General features: G+C 34.3%; 1 protein-coding gene and 1 long non-coding RNA gene across 10 annotated transcripts in view; one reads left to right on the forward strand and one right to left on the reverse strand.

Moving 5' to 3' along the window:
- The window catches only part of LOC105346346 (leucine-rich repeat serine/threonine-protein kinase 1), a 30226-nt gene extending 9751 nt beyond the window's left edge, over positions 1-20475 (forward strand). For 2 of the 9 annotated variants that reach the window (XM_011454878.4, XM_011454880.4), the window contains 29 exons: positions 702-909; positions 1604-1630; positions 3338-3514; positions 4070-4233; positions 4605-4825; positions 5295-5455; positions 5706-5869; positions 5970-6105; positions 6325-6478; positions 6769-6948; positions 7228-7340; positions 7794-7894; positions 7992-8120; positions 8754-8786; positions 10753-10932; positions 11026-11224; positions 11548-11805; positions 12088-12215; positions 12327-12481; positions 13554-13790; positions 13884-14107; positions 14368-14903; positions 15057-15314; positions 15829-16053; positions 16340-16468; positions 16662-16856; positions 17133-17303; positions 17553-17669; positions 17790-20475. In XM_011454878.4, coding sequence (XP_011453180.3) covers positions 702-909; positions 1604-1630; positions 3338-3514; positions 4070-4233; positions 4605-4825; positions 5295-5455; positions 5706-5869; positions 5970-6105; positions 6325-6478; positions 6769-6948; positions 7228-7340; positions 7794-7894; positions 7992-8120; positions 8754-8786; positions 10753-10932; positions 11026-11224; positions 11548-11805; positions 12088-12215; positions 12327-12481; positions 13554-13790; positions 13884-14107; positions 14368-14903; positions 15057-15314; positions 15829-16053; positions 16340-16468; positions 16662-16856; positions 17133-17303; positions 17553-17669; positions 17790-18932 — 6123 coding nt within the window. In that variant the 3' untranslated portion in view covers positions 18933-20475. Of the gene's footprint in view, positions 1-701; positions 910-1603; positions 1631-1710; positions 1729-3337; positions 3515-4069; positions 4234-4604; positions 4826-5294; positions 5456-5705; positions 5870-5969; positions 6106-6324; positions 6479-6768; positions 6949-7227; positions 7341-7793; positions 7895-7991; positions 8121-8616; positions 8637-8753; positions 8787-10752; positions 10933-11025; positions 11225-11547; positions 11806-12087; positions 12216-12326; positions 12482-13553; positions 13791-13883; positions 14108-14367; positions 14904-15056; positions 15315-15828; positions 16054-16339; positions 16469-16661; positions 16857-17132; positions 17304-17552; positions 17670-17789 lie in introns of all 9 variants that reach the window. The other 7 variants (XM_011454879.4, XM_011454881.4, XM_011454883.4 and 4 more) reach the window with 7 other exon arrangements.
- The window catches only part of LOC105346345 (uncharacterized), a 28574-nt gene continuing 8385 nt past the window's right edge, over positions 4243-24431 (reverse strand). The window contains exons 2-8 of the long non-coding RNA XR_010714560.1: positions 13573-16088; positions 12387-12521; positions 12070-12240; positions 8019-8537; positions 7251-7334; positions 6766-6925; positions 4243-4889 (exon numbers count right to left, since the gene is read on the reverse strand). This is a non-coding gene — a long non-coding RNA (uncharacterized lncRNA). The remainder of the gene's footprint in view (positions 4890-6765; positions 6926-7250; positions 7335-8018; positions 8538-12069; positions 12241-12386; positions 12522-13572; positions 16089-24431) is intronic.

Genomic DNA, 24431 nt, shown 5'->3' on the forward strand with positions numbered 1-24431 from the left:
ATTATACATGGATATGATGGTGTTTTCCAAAGAGAAGAAGAGGGGAATATTGGGGGGAAAACTGTTTAGTAGTGATTGTGTATAAGGATGTTAATGCAGGTTTTTATCTTATCTAAATGTTAGCAATAATCAGGTGGTGAATTGTTGAAAATCCGTGTAGGGAAGGAAATGAACTACAAGCATATAAAAAATAAACTTAAGCTTTCGTGACCACCTTAATCACCCTTATATATTTCCAGGAACATGCAAAGTTTACTGTCAGATGTTCCAATAAAAAGATTATAATTATTTTTTTTTCATTAAAATGAAATCTTGCAAGTTAAACTTATGGGAAGATAAAGATATTTTCATTTTAAATTATTAAAGAAAATCAGATTTGTAGAATAAAATTATATTTGCATGGTCCTAAAGTAGTAAAAATGATTTGAAAATAGTTATTAGTTCAGGAGTGTAAACATAATTAAGGCTGCATCTTGGTGTAAATTGCTCTATATTGCTCCATGTAATAAGAAACTATTTCTCCCGCAACCCTAAACTTTGTTTTCAATTTCAGAAATATTTGTGAATTTTCCCTAATATTTTTTCTTCATACCAATTTTTTAGCAGATTGACTTTTAAATCATCAGCATATCATTCATCTTCACAATAAAAACAATTTTTATGAAAAATCGGATCTACAGATTTGAATGCATGACTTTCAGGGGACCCCCTTACAAGTGGCCTGTAGATATGGAGCTGATCAGTTGGTGCACGTTCTACTGGATGCGGGGGCATGGCTTGAGACAGACGAGGTCCCTGTATATGACAGTAACTCCCCGTTTTATCTGGCGTCCGCCTACGGTCACTACGGGGTCATAGAGAAGCTGTTTGTGTACCAGCCAAGTATGTGTAATACTTCAGCACCATTGGGTGAGAAAGAACTTAAATTGTTAGCATGCTGATGCCTTATATGGGATTATAATCCTCTAAATTCAATAAAAAGGAGAGAGGAAAAAATGTAAATGGTCTTGCATTTTGCATGTATCTGTATTTCTAAAATGTTCATGTTTCAATAATAACCTGTTTGTCACTGTTAAAGCTTTCAGCATGAATAGAATTGTTTTTTTAGTGCTAATGCACTAAGCATTCATTTAATAATGCATGGTGGACTTTCAAAGAATTAGTACAGTCACATGCTAACATTTTAATTTTATTATCAGTCTCTCACCGTACCTGTTTTATAAACCCAAAACCTAAATCACATTGTGTGCCCTCTCCCAACCTACAGATGGAAAACAATCCAAATCAATTCTTCATTCAGAGTCTGAGTACAAATCATCTTTTTTCTTGAAATGCAGTTTCAAGCAGATGAAAGTTGTTTCAAACAGAAAGTTTAATGTAACTTTGAACTTTATTATTGATAAATGATATTTCTATCTACTGATCCAAAGTTTAAAAACTGAGTTGAGAGAAGGCAAGCAAGAATTAAAAATAACAGAAGCAAAGTACAGATTATTTTTATCAAACTTTTTTGATAGCAAAGGTTATCATTTAACATTGAGGATTCATAAAATATGTGGTCCATGTGGAATTCAGTTTTTCTTGTTTTTATTTTGATAAACAGTGATAGAGGGATACCCAGACCCACAAGGTTTGCATGAGCAATAAGTGCATGTAATATCAATAAAAGATGAAACTCATATAATCTTTAATTGCTTCTCTGATTTTTAGCTCACCTGATCTGCTTAGGTGAGGTTTTCTAATCGCTCTTTCTTCTTGTCAGAAGTTCATCCATTTGATAATGTTACACAATTTTCAGACCTTTTGCTATAAATGATTGCACCAATTTCAGTCAGACTTGATGCTTCTCTGAAGGGTATTCAAGTGTATAAAAAATTATGTGTGTGGCACCTGCTTTAAGCTTATGGGGGAAAATGAAAATCTGTTTGAGTATTTTTAACATCTTCCACCACTGAACCTGTTGCCCTCTACATTAAATCATTATTTTGTATATATTGTATATACATGGTATTGTGTTGGCTTGTAATTATTTTATTTATATTGTATCATACAAGTTTAAATGGAGATTCCAATAAAGAATTACGATAACACTGACAAAATGCAAAGTACTCAAAGCACAGATATCCAGGCTCATTTGATGTGTATAGAAAACGTTTTCATGACATCGGTATAACTAAAGACTAATTAGACACATTGAGCTATAATTAAAGAATTAACTGAGTTTACAAGTGTATTAATATACATTTATTATTGATATCGTAAATATAATACATCATGGGAGAGTCAGTTATTAAACACCCCAACTAAGATTGTTGTACATGCTCTTAAAACAATTTTAGAATGACCAAGGCTATTAGTGTACACAAAATGTATTCCGCCACTCAGCAACTTTGCAATGCAAACTCGGAAGTATTTAGAATTTTACAAAGAACAAGATTACCATGTGATGTAAACTTACATTGACCAAATGACATGCTATGCATATTCTACATTCTCTTTTAAGGTGGAACTACATTTTTTTGTGAAGAACAATTGTGCAGTCAACATTCAGTAAACCGTCCACTCCTACCTTAATGATTTCTTATCTTCACTTGGTTGACTGAAATAAAATCGATTATAATTTCATGTATTTCAAGATAGATGTAAGGCCAATGCTAAAATGCATAAGCAACATGCAGTGATAAAACAGATTTTGTATATGTCCACAATGATGAGAAATATTTGATCATTAATCAGCATCAGTTCCTGCATAGAATATATTTTATAAAATTTAGATGAATAATGGATTTTTTTTCCTGGCTCCAATAAAAAATTTAACCCACTTGTTAATGAACCAACAAAGAGGAAGAGATAAATTGAATGCACAATATTTTTTTTTTTAGTATATATGCAATTTTTTTCCTTTATTTAATCACTGGCATTGCTGTAATCCATTTGCTGCATTATCTCCTTGGTATATTAAACTATACTTTTACCTACTATATCTTAACACTGCTTTGAAAATATAATTAAAAAGTATAATTACTTAAACATGTTTTTTTATCAAACATATACTGGTAGTTTTAAAACACTCACGCAAAACTCTTGCATGTATTAAATTAAATCACTGTATAAGCCAAATTTTTTAAGTAGAATTCATTTTCAGTATAATCTTTAAAAGAATGGCTAAAATGTATATCAATAATAATTCTTTTCACCTCAGAGGTTGCAGAAGTCTATATCTATTTATTTTAAAAAGAAAAAATATTCTTCCCCAAACATGTGATGCATACACTTAAAAATTGGTTCAGCACACAGCTATTTGCACTGTATAAATTTGAATATTTTTGATCGCTAGAACTGGTGAAGGAGATGAGGGTCAGGACGTGTCTCCTGTATGCGGCCTGCTTGGGGGGTAACCAGAGGATCATCAAGATGTGGCTCACCCCAGAGATGGACATCAACCACCCCCCGTACTACTCAAGCACCTCCTCCTTCTCTATGGACAAAACTCCGCTGTACGCAGCCTGTGCTGGTCAGTTACTATATGTTCAATTCATTTATGGTATTCTAACAAGTAAGATGCTAGGCAGAGCTTAAATGGTGTAACTCAGGTGTACCTTTGCATTATCCGGACTACATTTGATTTAAATTTATCTCTTATTTAAACACATGTTAAACAATTTTACATATAAGAAAATTCAAAGGATTATGTGGAATTTCATATTTGACTGTATAGGAAAATATAGGGTAATGACTTTCCTTAGGAAAAATATTATTGAAACTTGATCTGTAGTTTCTCAGTATAAAGCTGCATGACAAATTTCAAATCCGTTCTTCAAACCATAATGAAAAAAAGGTATCAAAAATCTATGACCAACAGACAGACAGAAAGTCAATAAATACACCTAAGGTGTGTTCAACAGAGTGAGCACTTGCAAGCGCTTGCCAAAATTCCCTATACCCACACAAATGAGCGCTCGCTCTGTTGAACAGGCCTTTGGTTCACTGGTAGGAGACTAATAAATTTACTATCAAACAGTATGTACATGAAATGGTTTTAATGGAATTATGTTTCCTTTAAATATAGGCAACCATTTAGAAGTAGCAGAAATGTTGGTAGGGTTTGGTGCAGAGGTGAATCAAAGAATTGTAGAGGACTTTCCTGAAATCTCTAGCAAGCTGGTGAAAAACTGCATCAGTGAACAGCAGATGGAATATACACTAGAGGCTGGATATAGTGAGGAATTAGTGGTAAGAGAGAGAGAGAGAGAGAGAGAGAGAGAGAGAGAGAGAGAGAGAGAAAGGAAAATACTTTGAACTGTTAAGAGGTCTACAGCTTATGCTTAAATAGGGCTTGTAGGGATGGTGATGAAAGAGAAATATAGCAGATAAATTGCCTTTTACGAATAGTGTTCAGTTTTAAGTTATACATCTTTTATCAGTATAAAAGAGAGACTGATGGAAAATGTGGATGTGTAAAAAGACAGAATAAAAGAATTATGAATCAACCAGAAAGTCAGTGATCAGTGAATTAATAATTTCAAATTACCAGTACTCCCCATAAATTTTTTTTATATAACGGATGAACAATTTGAATCAAATTTCATAATAAACATTTTTAGCACATAGCCAATTACAGCCATAAGGAGTTAGGAGGTTTCCATGACTTCTGGATTTCTGATTACAAGAACATCTTGGTGGAGCTCAACATCAGCAATAACCACATCAGCCGGCTGCCAGCCAACATACCCTGGGACCTGCCGTCTCTCAAGACGTTCAACGCCTCCTGTAACAAAATCAGCGCCATCAGAGTGGATCCTCAGTGTACCATCCTCTGTAAAAGGTCAGTTGATCCTTATATTTAGTCTGTTAATGATGTTTGGCTTCAGCAAGGTTTGCTGGCAAATCTGAAATCAGTGGAAATTTGTTATTAGCTAAAAATGTGTTTGATTGGCGTCAGACAGATTTGTACATGTATCACACTTACTCTACCGACTTGGAGGTAAAACTGTGGACACTTCAATGTTAGGAGTTTCTGAGTTTTACTTGACCTACTTTACATACCTGGTATATGTATACATGTATACCATATAGCATGAAAAACAAACATCACTTGTGGAAAGATAACAACACTTTGAAAGTTAAAGAGCTGACGGAGAGAATGATTAATATAAAAAAAAAGTTTGGATTTGAAACAATAATACCGTGCTGGAGGAATAGCACTAGCTGCTTTTTCTCCATTAAAATTGTAGGGACTTCCATCATTCCTCAAATGAATGGTGTAACAATGACCCATTGTGTGAATGTTTTAGGTTGGAAAACATTCTCTTACAAGAGAATCAATTAGAAGAACTGTGTTACGAACTTTTTCAACTGCCAGAGCTGAGATACTTGAACGTGGCTCATAACAAGATGAGGTACATGGTCAAGTCCCACCAAAGATACGAAGACTGGAGAGTACTAAAACCAGACAGTAAGATCAGAAACTTGAATATATATTCTTTGGAGGTTATTCAAAGCTTAAACTGTAAAGTGATACATATTTGTTACTTAACTTCAATTGTACCGGTAATACACAATTTGATTGGCCAGGTTTCACAAGAAGAATTTTAACAAAAAATATAAAATCCTTACTAAATAAATACAATGTTCCAATATACTTGATACTTTCAAAGCTAAATGCAACATAGAATTAAAATTTATTTATTTTTCTTTCTTTGAAGCTGACAAGCCAGAGTGGAGTTGTACAAAATTGCGTTGCTTGAACGCCTCGTACAATAACCTGGAAATGTTGCCGACGGAGATCAGTAGCTGTAGCGGTCTGGTGGAACTGGATGCCAGCAACAATAAACTGGTGGCCTTTCCTTCCCCCTGGGAATGTAAACTGGTAAATGCACCATGAGTTTTGTACTATATTTCATTATCAAATGTATTAACAGTTCAGCTTGTTTGCCATGCAGTCTTCGCAACAAATATTTTTTTTGCAGTCCACACTGAATCTTTCTCATAATGTGATGGTTCGCTTTGCTCCCAGTGTGGAACTCTTCTGGTGTGCAACACTGAAAAAGCTCCATCTGGACTACAACCAGTTAGAAGAAATGACAGAGAGCATGGTCAAACTCTGTAAGTAGTGGATGTTCATAAAACACAGAAACAGAATCCATCTTTTAAACAAAGAATTGGTTGATTTATACTTCACAGAAAAAAAAGAATGCCCATTCTTCTTGTATTTTCAAACATGTCACCTGCCCAAATAAATTTAAAAAAATAGCTGTACATCTGCATGATATAAAAGAACCAACGAAGAATTGGCTTTATACCGGTACTTTTATTAATTTGCAGGTTGCCTGCAGGTGTTAAATCTTTCCAACAATAAGATCAATGTCCTTCAGCGACCGGAGGTGTGGGACTGCAAGATGTTACAGATTCTGGACCTCAGTGGCAACAGACTGGGGATCCCTTCAGGGGACACGCCATTACCCACCACAAAGTCCAAGTAAGGGAATCAGTACATGTACTGTTGAATCATATATCTCATAGTGGGAAGGTCGCTTCATGAGCATCATGGATAACTTGCCAATGAAATTCATGTCTCCAACAACAATGCTACACTTTTTATACTTAAATATTATTGACAAGAAAATAATTGCCTCTTTGTGACAGTAATGATTCCTCAGTATATTTAAGACCTTGATGATCTGGTATATATACCAGATATGATCTTGTATCAGACTTTTTGCCTTGAATGAAAAAAAGAACTCACAAATCTCTAAATTGAATTACCAGGTTACTGCCGAGGCGAAGGAGCAGACTATCAAGCTGCAGTGAGAATGTGTCTTCTAGGATCGCTCTGCCGTCTTTTCTGGCTCATTGCTTGAACGAGTTGAACCTGAGTGACAACTGCCTAGACTGTGTGCCCCCTTCTGTCTGTCAACTAGTCTCCCTGCAAACATTGGATATATCAAAGTATAGTCCACACATATATATATATTTTTTATATGGTTATGCTTTTAAAGCTTAACTCTCCTCTATTTCTTAATTTTTTATTCAAAATGTAACAAATTTAGCCTGGGATCCCCATTTTGTAAACTGCATACAGGTAATTTAACCAGAAAAAAAATGCAAGTAAATTCAATCAATAAGATAAAGGCTAGCTTTGATAATTTTAAATTGTTTTCTCTCTACAAGTAGTTTTTTTTTAAATTGTGAACTTAAAATTTTTTTTGATGTTGATAATATGAGCAGTAACCCAGCCATCAAGAGCTTACCAAAAGAGCTTGGGCGCCTGAGTCAGTGTAACAGTCTGAACATCCAAGGGACTGGAATCCCAGGGGGTGAGGTGTCCCCTTCAGCTGTAGGTAAGAAAAGGTCAAGATCAAATCTGGTCCAGAACAGAATGTATATTATGTGTTCAAAACCATTAACTGAATCTATTTTGCCAGGCAACTTTTATGTTTCTGATTTGATGATTAAGGAGGCTGGATTGTCAATAACTTAACCATCAGATTTACCTTAGATTTTTAAATATGATATTTCTGACCATATACTACTATTCAGTATCTGTTCACTTTAGATATGTTCTACATCTTTATACAGAGCTTTTTGTCTCAGTGAGATAATCTAAAAATGACCACGGACATCCATCCCTCTTAATTAAAAGATAATTTCAATGTACCTAATAGTTACTTAAAGTTTCCAAGAATGAAATTGATCTCAAATAAGGGCTAAAGACATTTACACTTACTTGTACAATACAATTTAAATGAGCAATGTTTATTTTGATGAAAGAAAACAATAAACTTTTTATTTAGATTGCCACATTTGGACAAAAAAATATATTCAAGGTCTGAATGAAAAACTGCGACAAAGCAAGGGGTACTACAGACTAAAACTGGTTGTTGTGGGTAAAAAGGTTTGTTTTTGGTTTTTTTAACTAACATACAATAAATTAAATAACTACGTGTATTTTGATCATTGATTATATTGACATTTTGATAACATGTTCCTAGGACAAAGGTAAAACTGCCATTACTAACCTGCTAGGCTGTAAATCCAACTTTGAAATCCATGGGTCAGGAATCCGGAGAGTGGAAACCACTCTTTGTCCAAAAAAAAAGAGTGGAATTCTGGATAAACTGGTAGGTGTACTGAAGCATTTCTTGTAAAAAAAAAACTTCTCTCAGTTCTAAAGTACATGCAGGGAATTGTTTTCTTGTATCTGTAGGAAAATCATGTAATATCAGATGAAAAACTTAATTCATAAAGTTTTCATCAAGACCCCTATCTCTCCCTCAAAATTAATTGGGATAAATGTTGATAAAATTTTTATATGATGAAGTACTTTGCTCTTATAAGGAACTGTAAATATTTTAAATTTCTTTTGTGTATTCATTAAAAAAAAAAACAAGAAAAATTTAATCATCAGCAAAGTAATTCCCAAGTACAACATGTCCTTCGTTTTATTTACCGGTATGTTAGACAACAGAAGTTGGAATTAAGTTTTTCATCAGACATCAATCTTTTGATCTCTCAGTCCACTTAATTACTTTGTATAGCTTGAACAAAATGTAATCAAATTAAATACTTTTTTGTATGAGTTACAAGACAATAAAATAATAGTCTAATCTTAATCAGTATGCACGGACATTTTTAAGGTAAACATTTATAATATATTAATTATCACTGATGTAACCATTTGTTTTTTTTTCTGAGTTAATATATATATAAATATTCATTGAAATTAAAACTAACATGTAAAAATTGTAACACAGCATTCCTCTAATAAACACAGAATTCGGAATGAGGTATTGTATGTCTATAGCTAGACTTCTATATTCACTCTTTAGTTTATAGAATGTTTCAAATCTATTAGACTACAGCTTTTTTAAACATGCATGTCAACATACATATACTATTGTAATACATGTAGCATGATCTGAATGAAGTTCTGACTTTAATACATGCGTAGTTGTACTCTCTATAGATTCACTGTTTCTAACTGCATGTTGCAAGGTGGCCTAATTGAACCACTGCAGTGGTGGAAGCTTTTGATCATAATTTTCTGGATTCAGCAACAGTCTATATATAGGCATACTTTTTTTGCTCACCTGAGCCATGAGCTGGCTTTCTGATGAAAAGGACTATGTGCGGTATGGTCAAATATCTGCCCCCGATTTCAACCAATTTTTAAATAGTATCGTAAGAAAATGAAATCTTCACAAATCCTTGTAAAGAGGATGCCTATAACTTTAATCTTGATTTTAGTCATCATTGCTCACTCGCTGTTTATCTATGATGTCACTTAAATGACCCAATTCCCGCAAATTTGCAAACAAATGAAAATATTCTCATTTTTGCTCTATATTTTGCATTCGGAAGTATAGAGCGCAGGTCTGCTCAAGTGCGATTTTAACATATGTTTTTCTTCAAATAGTTATACATATTATACTAAAAAATTGTACTTGAGCAAGCCTGCGCTCGATGTTTCCCAGTCGAAAAACCATCGGGAAACACCCATATTTTGCTACAAAACATCAATTTATCAAAATAATGCAATATTCATGACGTCATTTCTACATTATGACGTCACTGTGGTGATAACCTTTTACACCTTTATTTCCAATATGATTTTAACTATCTTTCACCTTATTTTAAAGCTCTTTCTAAAACTTTGATTTTGGGGGGCAAAAATTGCATAAAACCGCACTTAGTCCTTTGTCCAGCGTTTGTTAATTTTACTCTATCCCAAGATATTTATGCAACAGTTGAATTACATGTAATTGATATTCATAAATACTTCAGAGTTCATACAATGTATATCTATTGAATATGAAAAAAATCAAAGATCATCTTTAGAAACCCCCTCTAGCTTGTCAGGTGTCCTTGCGCCGCTAAATAATAAGCGGAAGGGATTTTGCATTGCAAATGATAGGAAGTACACCAGAATTAGTCACTTCTTTGTTTATTCAATTTGTCACTGTTAATATAGGTGCAGATCTTTTTTACCCCCAAATCTGTGACCCAAAACATTTGAGTAAAAAATTCTTGACTAGCAAACTAAATACTTTACTTTGCTCCTTAATCAAAAAACCTTTATTTTTGGGGGGGGGGGGGGGGGGGGGGGGAGAAGGCAAGTTGCTAACTCTTAAATAATTATGATATATTTGTTTATAACTCCTCTCACAAACTAATGAGAGAGGTGTACTGCGCAAATAAAGCAAATTATCCAAGTAAATGGGTGGGTCACCCCATACAATCTACAGTTAACTTATGGTGAAGATCTTGTAAGTTGTTAGAACTTGTGTCCTAACCATTTCAATAATTATGTATGTTATATATACTAGTATACGATAAAATATGTTCAAATCAAATCACAGTTAACTGTATACAGGGTTTTTTTTCTCCTTTCTATACTTGCAAAAAGTTTTGCCCTGTCTTGAATTTGCCCAGGCAAATTAAGAACATGTAATTTTCTCTATTTTCTTCATAAATTCAATTCATAAATAGTGGAATTTCTTTTTCTGATTTAAGGAAAAATTAAATTATTAAAAACTTTAGTTTTAATCATCTTTGTATACATATTATATGTTCATCTTTTCATAATATTGAAATGAATAATCCCAAAGTTTCAGAATAGGTAGAATATGATATCTATTCCCAAGGCGACACATATTGTTCCCCATCACATGACTTCCTAGACCAATTAGGTGCATTATATAAAATCATCATCTTGAGGTATAAATAATGGACTTAATTATTTTGCCTGTGCAGAAGGACCAGTCTAAGAGGCTGCCTATAGAGCTGTGTGTGTGGGATCTGGCTGGGGACGAGTGTTATAAGGCCACACACCACTGCTTCTTCACCCCTAACTCTCTGTACCTGGTCGTCTGGGACCTCTGGTCTCTGGCCAAGGACATGGAGAAGATAGGCAAACTTCTGTACAGTATAGAGGTGAGTACTTAGTACATGGTCTTACATTATAAGATCTTTTAATGAATAAGGATTAAGTGCACCATATTTTATCTCCATTCTCCTTGATTACAGGCAAGAAATCCCCACTCCAAGGTCATCATAGCAGCAACCTTCTTGGACAAGAACAATAGCCCCACCAGGGACGAGCAGGTGTCTGAGATCAAAAGGAAGCTACTGGAGGCGTTTGGGAGTGCCTCAGAGAGATACGGGGGGCTGTGCTCACAACTAGAGGATTACAACATCATCCCCATGTCCTGTACTACTGGGGCGGGTGGGTGTCTGCCTATATACACCTCAAATTCACTCCTCAGTGGATGAACTCTATACACATACTGTAGAGTTCACTTCATCACCCATTAATTTGATAAGGAAATTTAAAAAAAAAAGAAAAAGATGAGTTCAAACCAAAATAGTAGGCCATTCATTATGTTTTGTTACTAGATTATTGTACTTTTTTTTGTAACTCTCATTATTGTGATAACTGATACAGTGTACATGTACTAAAATTCATTTTTACCCTATTTTATGTACATGTACTATTGTTACCACCTTTTTAATTTCCTGTCAGTGATTTTATGACATGTTTTCATCTAGGTATATCCGAGTTACGAGATGCCCTGTACAATACTGCCTGCAATATGAAGGAGCTTGGCAATAAGTCCTTAGGAACGAGATATCTGCTGGGCAGAAGCATTCCTAACAGCTACCTCCTGATAGAGAAGGAGATCTATCGTGAGCTGGAGAACAGGATCAGGGATGGCAAACCTCCATTCCTGGTTCAGAGGGAACTGTATGAGCTCATTGAGAATATACCAGGCTGTGATGTGGAGGTTCCCCAAGAGGTCCCCGAAGGTAACCAGTGAAAATGATATAATTATACATGTCCAAGAAAAATAAGATCAGTAGAAAAATAAAAATGCACTAAGAAGATCCCTATAATTTGTTCTCTGTGTTGTACATTGCTTATTTGATTCTACATTTACATGTACTGATATGTTCTAAAGACTTAAAATATTTTGATTATCAATGTTTGTTTTCAATTTGATAATTTGCCTGTTTTGAGACCATCTGATTTCTTGATTGGATACAAAACAAGCACAGCTAAACACACTGTACCTTCCATGTGTTTTGTAGTGGTAAAGTTCCTTGTAACGTCTGGAGCAATGCTACACTTCAATGAACAGTTACAAGGCTTGAATAACTTCTTTTACCTGGACCCCACCTGGCTGTGTGACGTCCTCTCACAGGTCCTCATTGACTCGGTCAGTATTAACAACCTATCAAATTCTAAAAACAATTGTCAGCTAAGAAAACATCATAGATTAGCCATTTTTATAAACTCTAATTATGCGAATTGATTTTTTTTGTTTTAGTCACTATGTCAGTCTATGAAGGGAGGAAAAATTGCCTTGAGCACAGTACAAGAGATGTACCTCCAGGATTCTAGGTTCCCCAATGAGAATGTCCCACAATACATTCAGCTCCTGGAACAATTTGAAATTGCTCTTAAGGTTGAGTTGGACAGAAAGTAAGTGTGTTATTCCCATTTGTAAGTCTGTGATTTCTTCCTTCAAAACAAGTTTGTGAGTCTTTCATTCAAGTGTTCATGTACAATAAATATGAGGTATCGGTATATGGAGAGTATGGTAATTGAAGAATTGTACAAGAAAACTACTTTAGGTAAATCACAGGTGCATCCTATTCACTATGCTCTCTATTCCATATATAACAAATATATGCATTCATTATACAGAGCAGATAAAATGCCCCATGAGCAGATGCTGTGTACATGTTTTAAGCTTAAACAAATGTAATAATATTACATGTATCGTAGTACTTACCAGTACTCTACGGTCAATAAAAAAACCTGTCTCAATGTCTGTCTTTGTATATTTTTTAACAAAATCTCTATTGATCCATTATTGGGAGTTGATTTTAATCAACTCTCCTATGCATTTACTCAGACAAACCTAAAGTGAAACAGTGTTTGGACCTCATCACAAATCATCGCTGCTGACAAGACTTAGTTCTTGAACATAATTGATAAAATCGATGTAATGTATGCTAAAGCATTGTTTTTCAAGGAAACTTATTTATAAATACATTGAAAATAGTCAGATTTTAAATGGTACAAACAATTTAGATATTTTTTGTAGTCGTATGTATTCCTACGCCAGAGTTCAATATAGTCTCGTTCAACTCGACGCTCGACTGTCTCCGTAAATCTCCGACAATCAGAGAGTCTCCCTTACTTGTCAGAGATTTACGGTGTCAGCCGAGCGTTTGGTTGAACGAGACTATAGAGTTCAATATTACTTGGATCCATACAATTTTCGAGAAATATTTTTATTACTGATACATAGTTTGATTGAATTAATTTTATCTTCAAATATTATTTAAGATGATTCATATGGGGGTTTCTCGACATTCTTGTCGAAAAAGTCCAAAAATTCATATTATAAAAATGTGCGTAATTCAAATACAAATTAGAAACTATCATTGATTTTAAAATAAATAAACATCGACAAAATCAACTCCCGTCAGTTCTTCAGTACTTTGATAACATTTACCATCCAGGTTATTATATCTTAACTACATAGGTTGTTCATCCCCTCCCACCTTCACGCTAACCCTGGCATGGACCTTCAGTTTCATGGCCGTGATGGTAAGCGAGTGTCCCGCCTCTATCAGCTTGCTTTTATTCCTAATGGTCTGTGGAGTAGGCTGCTCTCTAGGATCATGTGTAGGATTGAACTTCTTGCCAATGATTGGGTCCTCAGGTCCTCTGTACGGATCAAGCCTGGAAAGTCCTTCTACAGGATCAATTCTAAAGCAAGGTAGAATTTTGAACCATGTTAGGTTATAAAGAAGCTGAAAGATAGTTTTTCATAAATATTAAACATGCTGTATTTTTATTTATGAATGAACAGTAAAGGTCTGAAGATAAACAACAAAGACATGATATACTGGGAGGATGGAATGTTTCTGAGACATGAGATGGGCCATTTTATGCTGGAGTCTGTACAAGTGAGTCAGAGGGAAGGGTACATAACTCATGGCATCCTGATCACTGTCCAGTCCCTGGAAGAGGACTACTCCATCATGGGGATGATTGTAGACGCGGTGGAAGATCTTCTCAGTGATCATTACCCAGGTATCAGTAGTCAGCTAATTTTGTAAAGGCAACCCACCATGATCACCACTTCTAGATATATCTTGTTTACTATAAACCTTATTGAGGCATTTATGTATTTTGTTGATCTTTGCAAAATTGATATGATATACTGGTACTCTGAATACAATCAACACTGTTTATCAGTTACTCAATTCCGTTCTTTTATTTTAAACACCAAAATAATGATGCACAAAACAAAATACACAATTTCTATAAACAATCGGGACATTTGAATGTAGGTTTGATGGACTATGACATGGTGGGTAGACCCAGAATACAGAGATTTGCCATCTGTCCAGTGTGCTACACCATTACCTCCAGCGTGCTGCCCTCCAACTTGGACCACTTCACAGTGGAGCACTGTGCTCGCCTTCTGCTCTCCGGTGACACGGCCTTGTGCAGGAGAGGAACCAAGGTCCCCCTCAGTCAACTCGTCCCGGAGCTTCTCATGCAGGAACTGCCCAGGAAATTCCTGCTGGACTCGGAGAAACTTCAAGTTGATCCATCCAATAAGAAGGCTTATCTGGGGTCAGGGGTCACTGGGTCTGTGTTCAAAGGTAAATACGGAGATGTGGACATTGCAGTCAAGTACTACCATGGGGCTCCCTCTATGTCAGGGAAGCATTCTTTGGACAGCAGTTACTACTCTGGTGGGAATATCTCCAGTGTTGAACGAAACAAGCCTCTACATAACGATGATGATGACGAAGATTTAGATGACTATGTTAATGCCCCAAACATGCATCTAGATATGGACGAAGCTAGCAGCATCAAGGTTTGTAACAATTGGAATAAATGAGAAGTTTATATCTAAAAATATTGATTTTTCAAAACATTTTTTTTTATTTTGAAGTTTTCTCTTTATCTCTACATTCTCTTAACCTCTCTCTCCCCATTACCTGTAAATATGTTGTGGTTATTTTACTAGGCTTTTAGAGCTTTCATGGAAATGAGACAAGAAGCAGACGTGACCAGTAAGTTGGATCACCCCTGTGTTGTATCCTTTGTTGGTATTTCCATCCGACCAGATCTGCTGATGTGTCTAGAGTTAGCTCCCCTGGGTAGTTTGAGACGAGTGCTTGATAATGAGATAGAGGGGAGAGAACCCTTCAACAAATACAGGGACAAGGACAAAGTCTTCCTGCCAGTGTTCAGCAAGGAGATCAACTTCAAGCTTGTTCATCAGGTAAATATCTAACCTTGTCATGTTGAACTCGATTGGGTAAAGAAAAAACATCAAGATATCTGAGGATTCATATCAAATACCCCATATATAGCAACCTCGTTATCTATATCATATAGCCAAACTTTGTTATCTTGAACTTGATTTGGCCAAGAAAAATATAGCTGAGGATTCATTTAGATATCAATTAACAAAACCTTGTCTTCTTTAACTTGATTGGGCCTAGATAAAAACTTCTATATATCTGAGGATTCTGAATACTAAGGGTAAAAAACATGCATAAAGAAATGGTGGTTTATAGACTTCGAAATCATTTCTGATCAGTATATATGCATTGAATTTGAAGAATTTGATGTTTGTGAAATTGAAGAACTGCTATTGTAAAAAGGGAAGAACAAAGAAGTTTTAAAAATAAAGAAATACATGTAGCTTGATACTGCAGCACATCATAGTATGTACCTTTGGTATCTTATAAACAATGTAGAATGAAAGAAGGGTGAATTCTTCTTTTTTGTAGATTGTTCGTGGTTTGGACTACCTACATAAACACGACATCATATACCGGGACTTAAAGTCGGACAACATCCTGGTCACCAGTTTAGACCCAGAGGCACCAGTCAATGTCAAGTTGTCTGATTATGGAATTTCCAAGTTTAATACATCCGGAGGGACAGTGGGATTGGTGGGAACACCTGGATATCAGGCTCCGGAGATCATGGAGGGATTAGCCTATGATGAAAAGGTAAGCCAGTACTGTCACTACCTGGGGAATCCTCTCTAGAGAGCAGAAACAGGAATAGAGTGTCAAGTAAAATATTTTTAATAACTTTAAAGCAAGAAAGAAAAGTAAAATGTTTAGACTTTTAAGAATTATGACAGCCCATCATTACCAATGGCTCAGCAACTGAATATTTTCACCAGTAAATAAAGTAATAATAATCAGTGTGGAGTGTCTATGTACAGTTTGAATAAACTAGATAACCAAGATGTAAATAATTTCTGTATGCCTTCCATGCTCATCCTTGTAGGTGGATATTTTCTCCTTTTCAATGGTGTTGTATGAGATTTTGTCAGGAGAAAGACCTTATTGTGAATACAAAAACATGGCACAGATATCAAGAGCCATGAAAATGGAGGCCAAAAGACCAAACCTCCAGGTAAACAAGGAGTAAATGGTGAAACAGTAAATTCCAATAGCCATACAAAATGTCCTTTTGCACAATTACTTGAATTTCAAAATCTTGCAGCTAAATATAAGTACATAAAAGTCTATATCTTTGATACAATTACACACACTAGTTTGATATTCATGCACAAGCCTTAGGCTTAATCAGAAATTCCTCCTTGCAGGATTTTAACATAGATCCACGCTTCCCTATGCTGGAAAGGTTGATGGAGCTTTGTTGGAATCAGGATGCCACCCAGCGCCCCAGTGCTAAAGACATCCTAACCACAAGTCACATGATGTCCGCAGACTTCCTGGCCCAGCACAAACACTTCCCACGGGAGCTGGAGGAAGTTGACTTTGTCACCTCTGTCACTGAGGTAAATCAACAACCATACAAACACTGGTTTATTACAGAATTTACCATGATATCTAAATTGTATTGGGTTGTAGACATATCATTGGTCTCCAGGCCTACCATCAATAGCATCAAATGAGTCTTTTTGATTCTACAAGATTTTGTACATAAACTCTTTCCTTATTTGGCCTGACACAGTACTATCAACATCTCTTTCCATCTATCAAATCAAACCTAGAGTAGATTTTTTTGAAGGCTGATAAGGAGATCATAACTTTTTTTGCTCTGTGTTTTGCAGTATGGTGGTGTAAAGCGACAGGTGTGGGTGTGGGAGGGGAATGGAGATGACCGTTGCTACCACATTCTGGATGCCACCATGTGCACATATCAGGCCTTCAGAAAACCACTGCCCGGGGCCACCGTCACATGCATGGACAAAATTGGCAAACAGATCTGGATTGGAACAGAGGTCTGAATTGGTTACATTTTACAATCTTTCCTTTTAGAAGCAGACACAATACTGAGGACTGTAGTACATACATCTCTTCCAAAAATGTTTATTCTCTTCTTTTCAGTGGCATATTTATCTACATAAATCCTTATTGTCTTGCATTTCTTTTTCTTTCTTTGTACATAAAATCATTAAACCTTGCTAAATCATTACTGACATTACTTAAGTAATGTCTTAACAAATAGATTAAAAATGTTCTCTTTTTAGGATGAGCAGATAGAAGTGTTTGGGCAGCAAGGAGTAGGGCATCCTTCTTCACTGAAGAAACTAGACAACTTGGGGGCCACTCCTACATGTATAGAATATGTCAAGAATGAGGAACTGGTGGGTGCTCTGTGTCCTTGTATATGACAATTATTCTTCGTATACAACTGTATTACAATTCAAGAATATCTAAACCATTGTATGATTACTCTGGACTTTAAAATTTTGCCTATGTTTTAGGGTAAAAAGGTGTACATTCTGCTAGGAGATGGTCAGCTAAGAATTTATCAGCATATCAAAAAACCGGAGGTGATTGAAGGGGAGGAGGTAAACCTCAGGCACCAGTTTAACTGGCACCTCAAAAAGATCTTGAGGTTATCCAAGAGGACCGCCTCCTGCCTCGTCTATGTGATGGAAACTGAGGAACTATGGTGTGGCTGTGGCAGTGACATCGTCATAGTCAGCAACAGGACAGAGATGATAGAGAGAAGAATTGAGATCAACAAGGAATGTCAGGCCATATTAGAGAATAAACTTCCAGATGTCATGAAACTGGTTCACATGGACTGCAGGATATGGGCACTCCTTGCCAATAGCAGTGAACTACTTGAATTTGATACAGAGATGGGCATTTTGACGCATATTCTGAAATGTGATCAGATCAATCCACATAAAATGGTTGTTTCCAAATACATTTCTAACAGTTCTGTACAGGTGCAAGCAATGCCCATATCCAGGAGATTTTCAGTTTCTTCCGATGATTCATCATGTGAAAAAATTTCCTCTGGAGAGTTTGATAAGTGGTTCGATGAATCATCCTCCAGTGCCAATGCCCGTGCAGACAGTGAGAACAATCCTCCCCCTCCCATTCCGGAGAGATGTGTTTCAGTAAGTGACCCACAACATCCAGCTCTTTCCCCACCCCTGCCTCCAAGGCGGCCCACAATGGCCAAAAAATCCCAGACCCTTCCAGCCCGGGCCAGCCCACCCTCCTCTGGCTCACCAATTCCCAGAAATCGCCATCCAATTGTGAATTCTGTTGCTGGTGTTGGGGACTCCATCTGGGTAGGAAGATCCACAGGAGACATCTTAATCATCAACGTAAAATCCAACGCTCAATGTCAACACGGTTGTGTCATGGCTGTCATGAAAAATCACTGTGATAAACAACACATCATCCATGAGGTTGAAAAACTGGTGACCGTCGAAAACCTTATATTTTCTGTAATTAAGGCGGACTCTAAATTCACAGAAATCACTGCTTGGGAGGCATATGATGTGGCTACAATTCAGAAACTGGAACAAATATGGGCTCGTCCGAAAAGCATGGTCTTCTTACGTAACAGTAATACTGATAATGTAGTTGACATGGGAGAAGTTTAGTAGAAAGACTTTATGTGTGAAGAAAAATATAAATGTATTTTCTTAGTTACCAAAAACAATTTGTGCAATATCTTTATTACCTGATATATATCCTATATATTCATTTATAAAGTACCTATAGACTACTTAAAGCTTTCAAGATTTTATATTTTACTCTTTGCATTGAAATTCTATACATTTTTTAAAAATAATCATACATTTTTAAATTTACAAGATGTATCTTGCAGTATTATCAGAGGCAATAAAGATAATTTTGATAGCAATATTTAAATGTGTTACTTGAGACCAGATTTTCATAAATCTGTTGTATACATTATAAATATATACAAATGAATTCCTCAAAAAAATCATCTGCAATTGTTCTTACATACTCGATACACAATTATTTTTGTGCAATAACATGTGTTAATCCTAGGTATTCTAAATTCATCTGCTGACCATGCATGTATATGAATAGTTGAAAAACCGGTTAACTTCCCAGTACAATTTTAGTTCAATTTCACATCTTATTTTATTTACCATATTTCTTATTTACCATATCTGCTAGTCATCAATTTTTATGTCTTTTCTACAATGGTTGTATGAATCATTAGAATCTTTATATTTTGTGTTAGCATGTAGTTCTAGATCTACATGAAAGGTTGATTTTTTTAAACTAAAGATAATTAGAACTTTTGCATGTACCAGGGTAGTTATTTATGTGGGAATCTTCAAATATAGCTTAAAATTCAAGTAATTTACCAGTAACATATAATTTGATTGGTAAGAATAAGTTATTTAACATCCCTTTTGCCTGTCAGGACAGGGAGCTTGTTTATAATTTTGAAAATGATTGAGATATGAATGAAAGGGAAAATCTAAACACCAGGCAATTTACCATCTTATTGATATTACATGTAAATGTCTTTGATAAATTTTATTTTAATACAAGACCATGTAATGTTGTTAAATGATTTTCAAGCCTAGTTAAAACCCAAATTTAAGAAAATGTCAATAAAGTGATTGGGTAATTACTAGAAAATAATATAAATTCTTTTTTTAGATCTTAAACTGTAATGATTACTAGTACAATCATTTTATATATCGGAGCACACTTTGACTTTTCTAATATGTTTCATTATAATCTTTTATAGAAATGCACATAATAGATTATTTGATAAGGATCAAATGAAATAATATACCTGGTACGTATTTTTATATTATGTTCTTGATATACCGATATTGATGTACATACATGTAGATGTGCTGTTATGTGTGTTTTCACTATAGTATAAATGAATTGAAGCTTGCATTTTGAGTTTAATTGTGGATATTTTGAGATGTTTCTCTGTTTTTAATGCAATGCTGGTTATAATCATATAATGCTGGATAATATCATTCCATGATCGAGCTTTTTCAGACCAAATTTGATTAAGTGCAGAATAACGCAATAATTTATTGTTTGAACAACAAAGAAAAAGGGGAATTCATTCAAATCATGTCCATGTGTATGTTATTGTATTTTTCAAGAGTGAACTAAATAAATTTTGTTTTCACACTTATACTGGTACATTTTTTTCTGTTCTTATTTTGAAAGATTCTTACCCAAAGAGCTCAGTCGGTTTAAATAGGAAAACAATGTATAAGCATATAGTTTAAAGGGGGATGGTCACGATTTTGGTCAAAAATTAGGTTTCAGTTTTTAATGTTTACAATGCTCCAGAAAGGTGTTTGTAATGGTCAACCAAAATTTGAGTGTCAGTCGTCTTGTAATAAATGAGATATAGAGCTCACAGTTCGTTGTCATGTAAACAAAGCTTAAAAAAGAACATTTACCTGTATATTGAACTATTAATGTAAACAAAAACGGTTCACGAGCCTTGTTTACTCAACGAAAATTGTGAGCTCTGTATCTTACTTGTATCTCTACGACTGACACTCAAATTTTGGTAGATCATTAGAAATGCATTTCTAAAGCAATATATATAATCACTAAAAACAGAAAAAATGAAATTTGACCCAAATTGTGACCATGCCCCTTTAAATTGGGTACTACGGTAATTGGATGTTGAAAATATGACAATTTTAAAGACTTGAATCTGTGAGTGCAGTTGTCAACACAACTACAACTTGTGTATAATTTTTAGCTACTAATGTGGAATATGTGCTCGGATAAGCCGAAATTTTCCTATAATTCAATTTTTCTTCAAATATTATCCTGTTCTTCAGAATGAAACCTGTTAATATTCGAAATTTGACCACACAATTTTTGCCCACATAGCCTTAAACATACCATTTCAACCTCCTTTTGGCGGAGTGTAAAATGGAATAATCATTGTTAGAATTTGCTATGCCAATACGTTACTTTTGAAGGTATTAGAAATGTTTGTGCTGCTATTTATACAAGAGACCTCTCTGTTACTTAAAGATACTGAAATGTAATCTAAATGGTAACTTAAAGTAAATTATGATGTAATATAATGTAAGAATAGTGCTTGTGAATGATATTTTATGATGAAAATTTCCAACAATTAAAGGTCTCTCTACAGAAATTGTATGATTAAAATTTCAATAAAATTAAACCGTATAATTGCCATGATTCCATGATAATAATACATGTATATCAAAATAATGAAAATCTTACTGTGGGTTTTAGATTAATTAAGATTTTAAAATATTTGACAGAGGTAAAAATTGATAAAAATCCTAGATGACGTCATTATATTTGACCTTTGACCTTTTCACATGACCTTAAAATTTGATGTGCATAAAGCTTGTCATGATTGTGTTCAAATTTCAGATCTTTACTCTTATCTCTGAAAGAAACATGCAAGGAAACAAAAGTTACACATTCTTAAATAATATGAGGACAAATTGCACAAAGATCAAATGAATAACATTCTAATGTAGGTTGGAATTGAACAAAATATGCTGTACCTTGATTTTTTCCTGCTTCATGTAAATGATGGGTATGATTTATATTTTTTCTTAGATAATGGATTGAAATTGCAAAATTCACTGCATTAAGCCATTATTTTGCACATTTCAGAAAATATTTCAAATAATCAATTTCATGGGTGTTTTGTACTACCTTAAATGCATGTATATATAAGAAAGGTTTATTTCCATCAAAAAGAATTATTTTCTAATGAATAAAAAAATTATAGAGAGAAGCTCAGGGAAGTAAAATCTAGAGATGTTAAATTGCAAATGCTGGACAAGCTATGTTTTACAATTAACCAATGAATGAGTAATTTTTTTTCTTTTTTGGCCAGTACATGTAAGTCTTCAATAAAACATTGATGGCTACTGTTATGAGCCTACTATTGTGGTGCATAATTGATAAAGCAAAAAGCACTGATCAATACTGACTGTTGTGAAAGTTATGTCCCTTGAAGCAGACACTGGTATTTAACCTGGATCCCAGTGAACCAGAAAAAGCAGTCCTTTTACAATCACTCATTCACTGCAGTGGGTGTAATTCAAGACTTACTTATTGTTATTGTTCAAAACAGGTGCAGCATGTTTTGGAATTTAAAGGGACCATACTCAAGCCTGCTTAACATTTGTCTTGCTATAACAGATAGCTGGAAGCCATTTACAGAGAAACCGGCCTAATTCATACAGAGAGAAGTTGATTGTCTGTGGTGTGAAATGGAATGTTTTGGAAATACATGTGACTGATGAAAAACGAATTATGGATCTCACCAACGGCCACGATAAACCGACCAGTCAGGAATACCGGCTGAAGTACTATCTACCAACACAAGGTAAATTAAACTCCAACATAATGCATGGGCCATAATGATTTCCTCATTGAATGACCTCATATAAATTTAGTACATGTACAATGCATGTTTAAATAAGTATCAGTAGGTACATTGATATTGGAAGTCTGTCTTTACAATATTGAATTTCACTCATGGTTTGTTTACCGGTATATATAAATGCTACTTAATTTAGTTTATTTAGACTCTTAAATTGTTTTGGAGTTGTTTGAATTGATCATAATATATGATCATATTGAATGATCTTATATGACCATGAATAAAAAAATCCTTGATGAGACTAGCTTAACATATTGTGTTATTCTTACAGTACCATTATTTCTACAATATACAGCTTTATAATTACTTTAAATCATTATATATTAATTTGTAATTAAGATACATCAATTGTTAAATTAGAGTCCGTGAATTAGTTTTTAATATAAGCATATAACAGGTAGTCATATAAATAAATCCAGGATTAAAATGTTATATCAATTTTTATTTACTGTTAGTTATAGTATCATGTTCAAAGAATTCCTTGTTTTAGAATATGTTTGTACTGAAAAATGAAACCATATGTATATAATCAAAGACAAACACATGCAGTGAATTTATAGTGAAGATTATTAAACATTGGGAATAAAAACTGTTTCCGTGAAGCAACAAGTTTAAATCAGAAATATTTAGCAAGACATTAACTTGAATAACCAGTTTTCTATGTGTTGTTGTCTTATCCCTCTGCCCACCTAAATGTCTTCTTATAGGTATTTAAATGGGCATTGAATTTATAATGTTAATTAAATGTACATGTTTTGTCACAAGATTATGTAGGAGTAAATAATGTATGTATATTGCTAAAAAATCCTTCTTTATATATTGGTAAGCTTGTGCTTTTTACACAGGAAATGATTAGACAATCTAGGCAGCTATTAATGTAACATTGTTTCAACTAGCTGATCAGGATTTAAACAAAATGAAAGAAATTATTATTTATTATTTATTTCAACTTTGAGCAATAAGCTCATCAGCATTGAACACAAGTATAAACATATGCGAGGCACGCAAAATCCGAAGCCAGCAGGCTTCAGAGTCTCTGCAGAGCGTGCATTCTCGCTATGGAGAACAACATGCATACAACTTTTATATATGGATACATCGTATAAAATATTGTGAGATACAATAGATATATATAATACTGAAAATGTGATTTAACAATTGTAATAGAAAAACAAATTGTATAATTTTAGATAGAGCAATGAATTTCCAAACATAGTTGCATAGTAAAGATATTTACCAAGGTAAAATAACTCTTTGGTATTGTTTGAACTAAATAACTGGACAAGTTTGAACACAGATGGTTTTTTAACATAATAATTCTTAATGTATCTTGATCTAAATGAATTGTAAAGTGGGCATTTTAACACAAAGTGAAAAACATTTTCAATGTCGTTGTAATTACAGAAAGTACATTTTCTTTCATTTTTGGCAATGTTTTTATATCTTCCAGACTCAATTGCTATAATGAGATTCTAATCTATACTTTGTTATTGCATCTTCTAAATTTCTTAGGTATAAATTGGAGTAAATAAGACTGCATGCAAAAATTATCTATCAAATGTGAAATAATATAACATTTTGGAGAATTATTGATAACAGTATACAATTCCTGACAATAAACATCTATTATTCTTTTCTTTATGATTGGAAAATGTTCTTGGAACACAAGGTATTCTTGGTGTTCCTATAATTC

Source organism: Magallana gigas, chromosome 6, assembly GCF_963853765.1.
Source record: "Magallana gigas chromosome 6, xbMagGiga1.1, whole genome shotgun sequence".
Taxonomy (NCBI): Eukaryota; Metazoa; Mollusca; class Bivalvia; order Ostreida; family Ostreidae; genus Magallana; species Magallana gigas.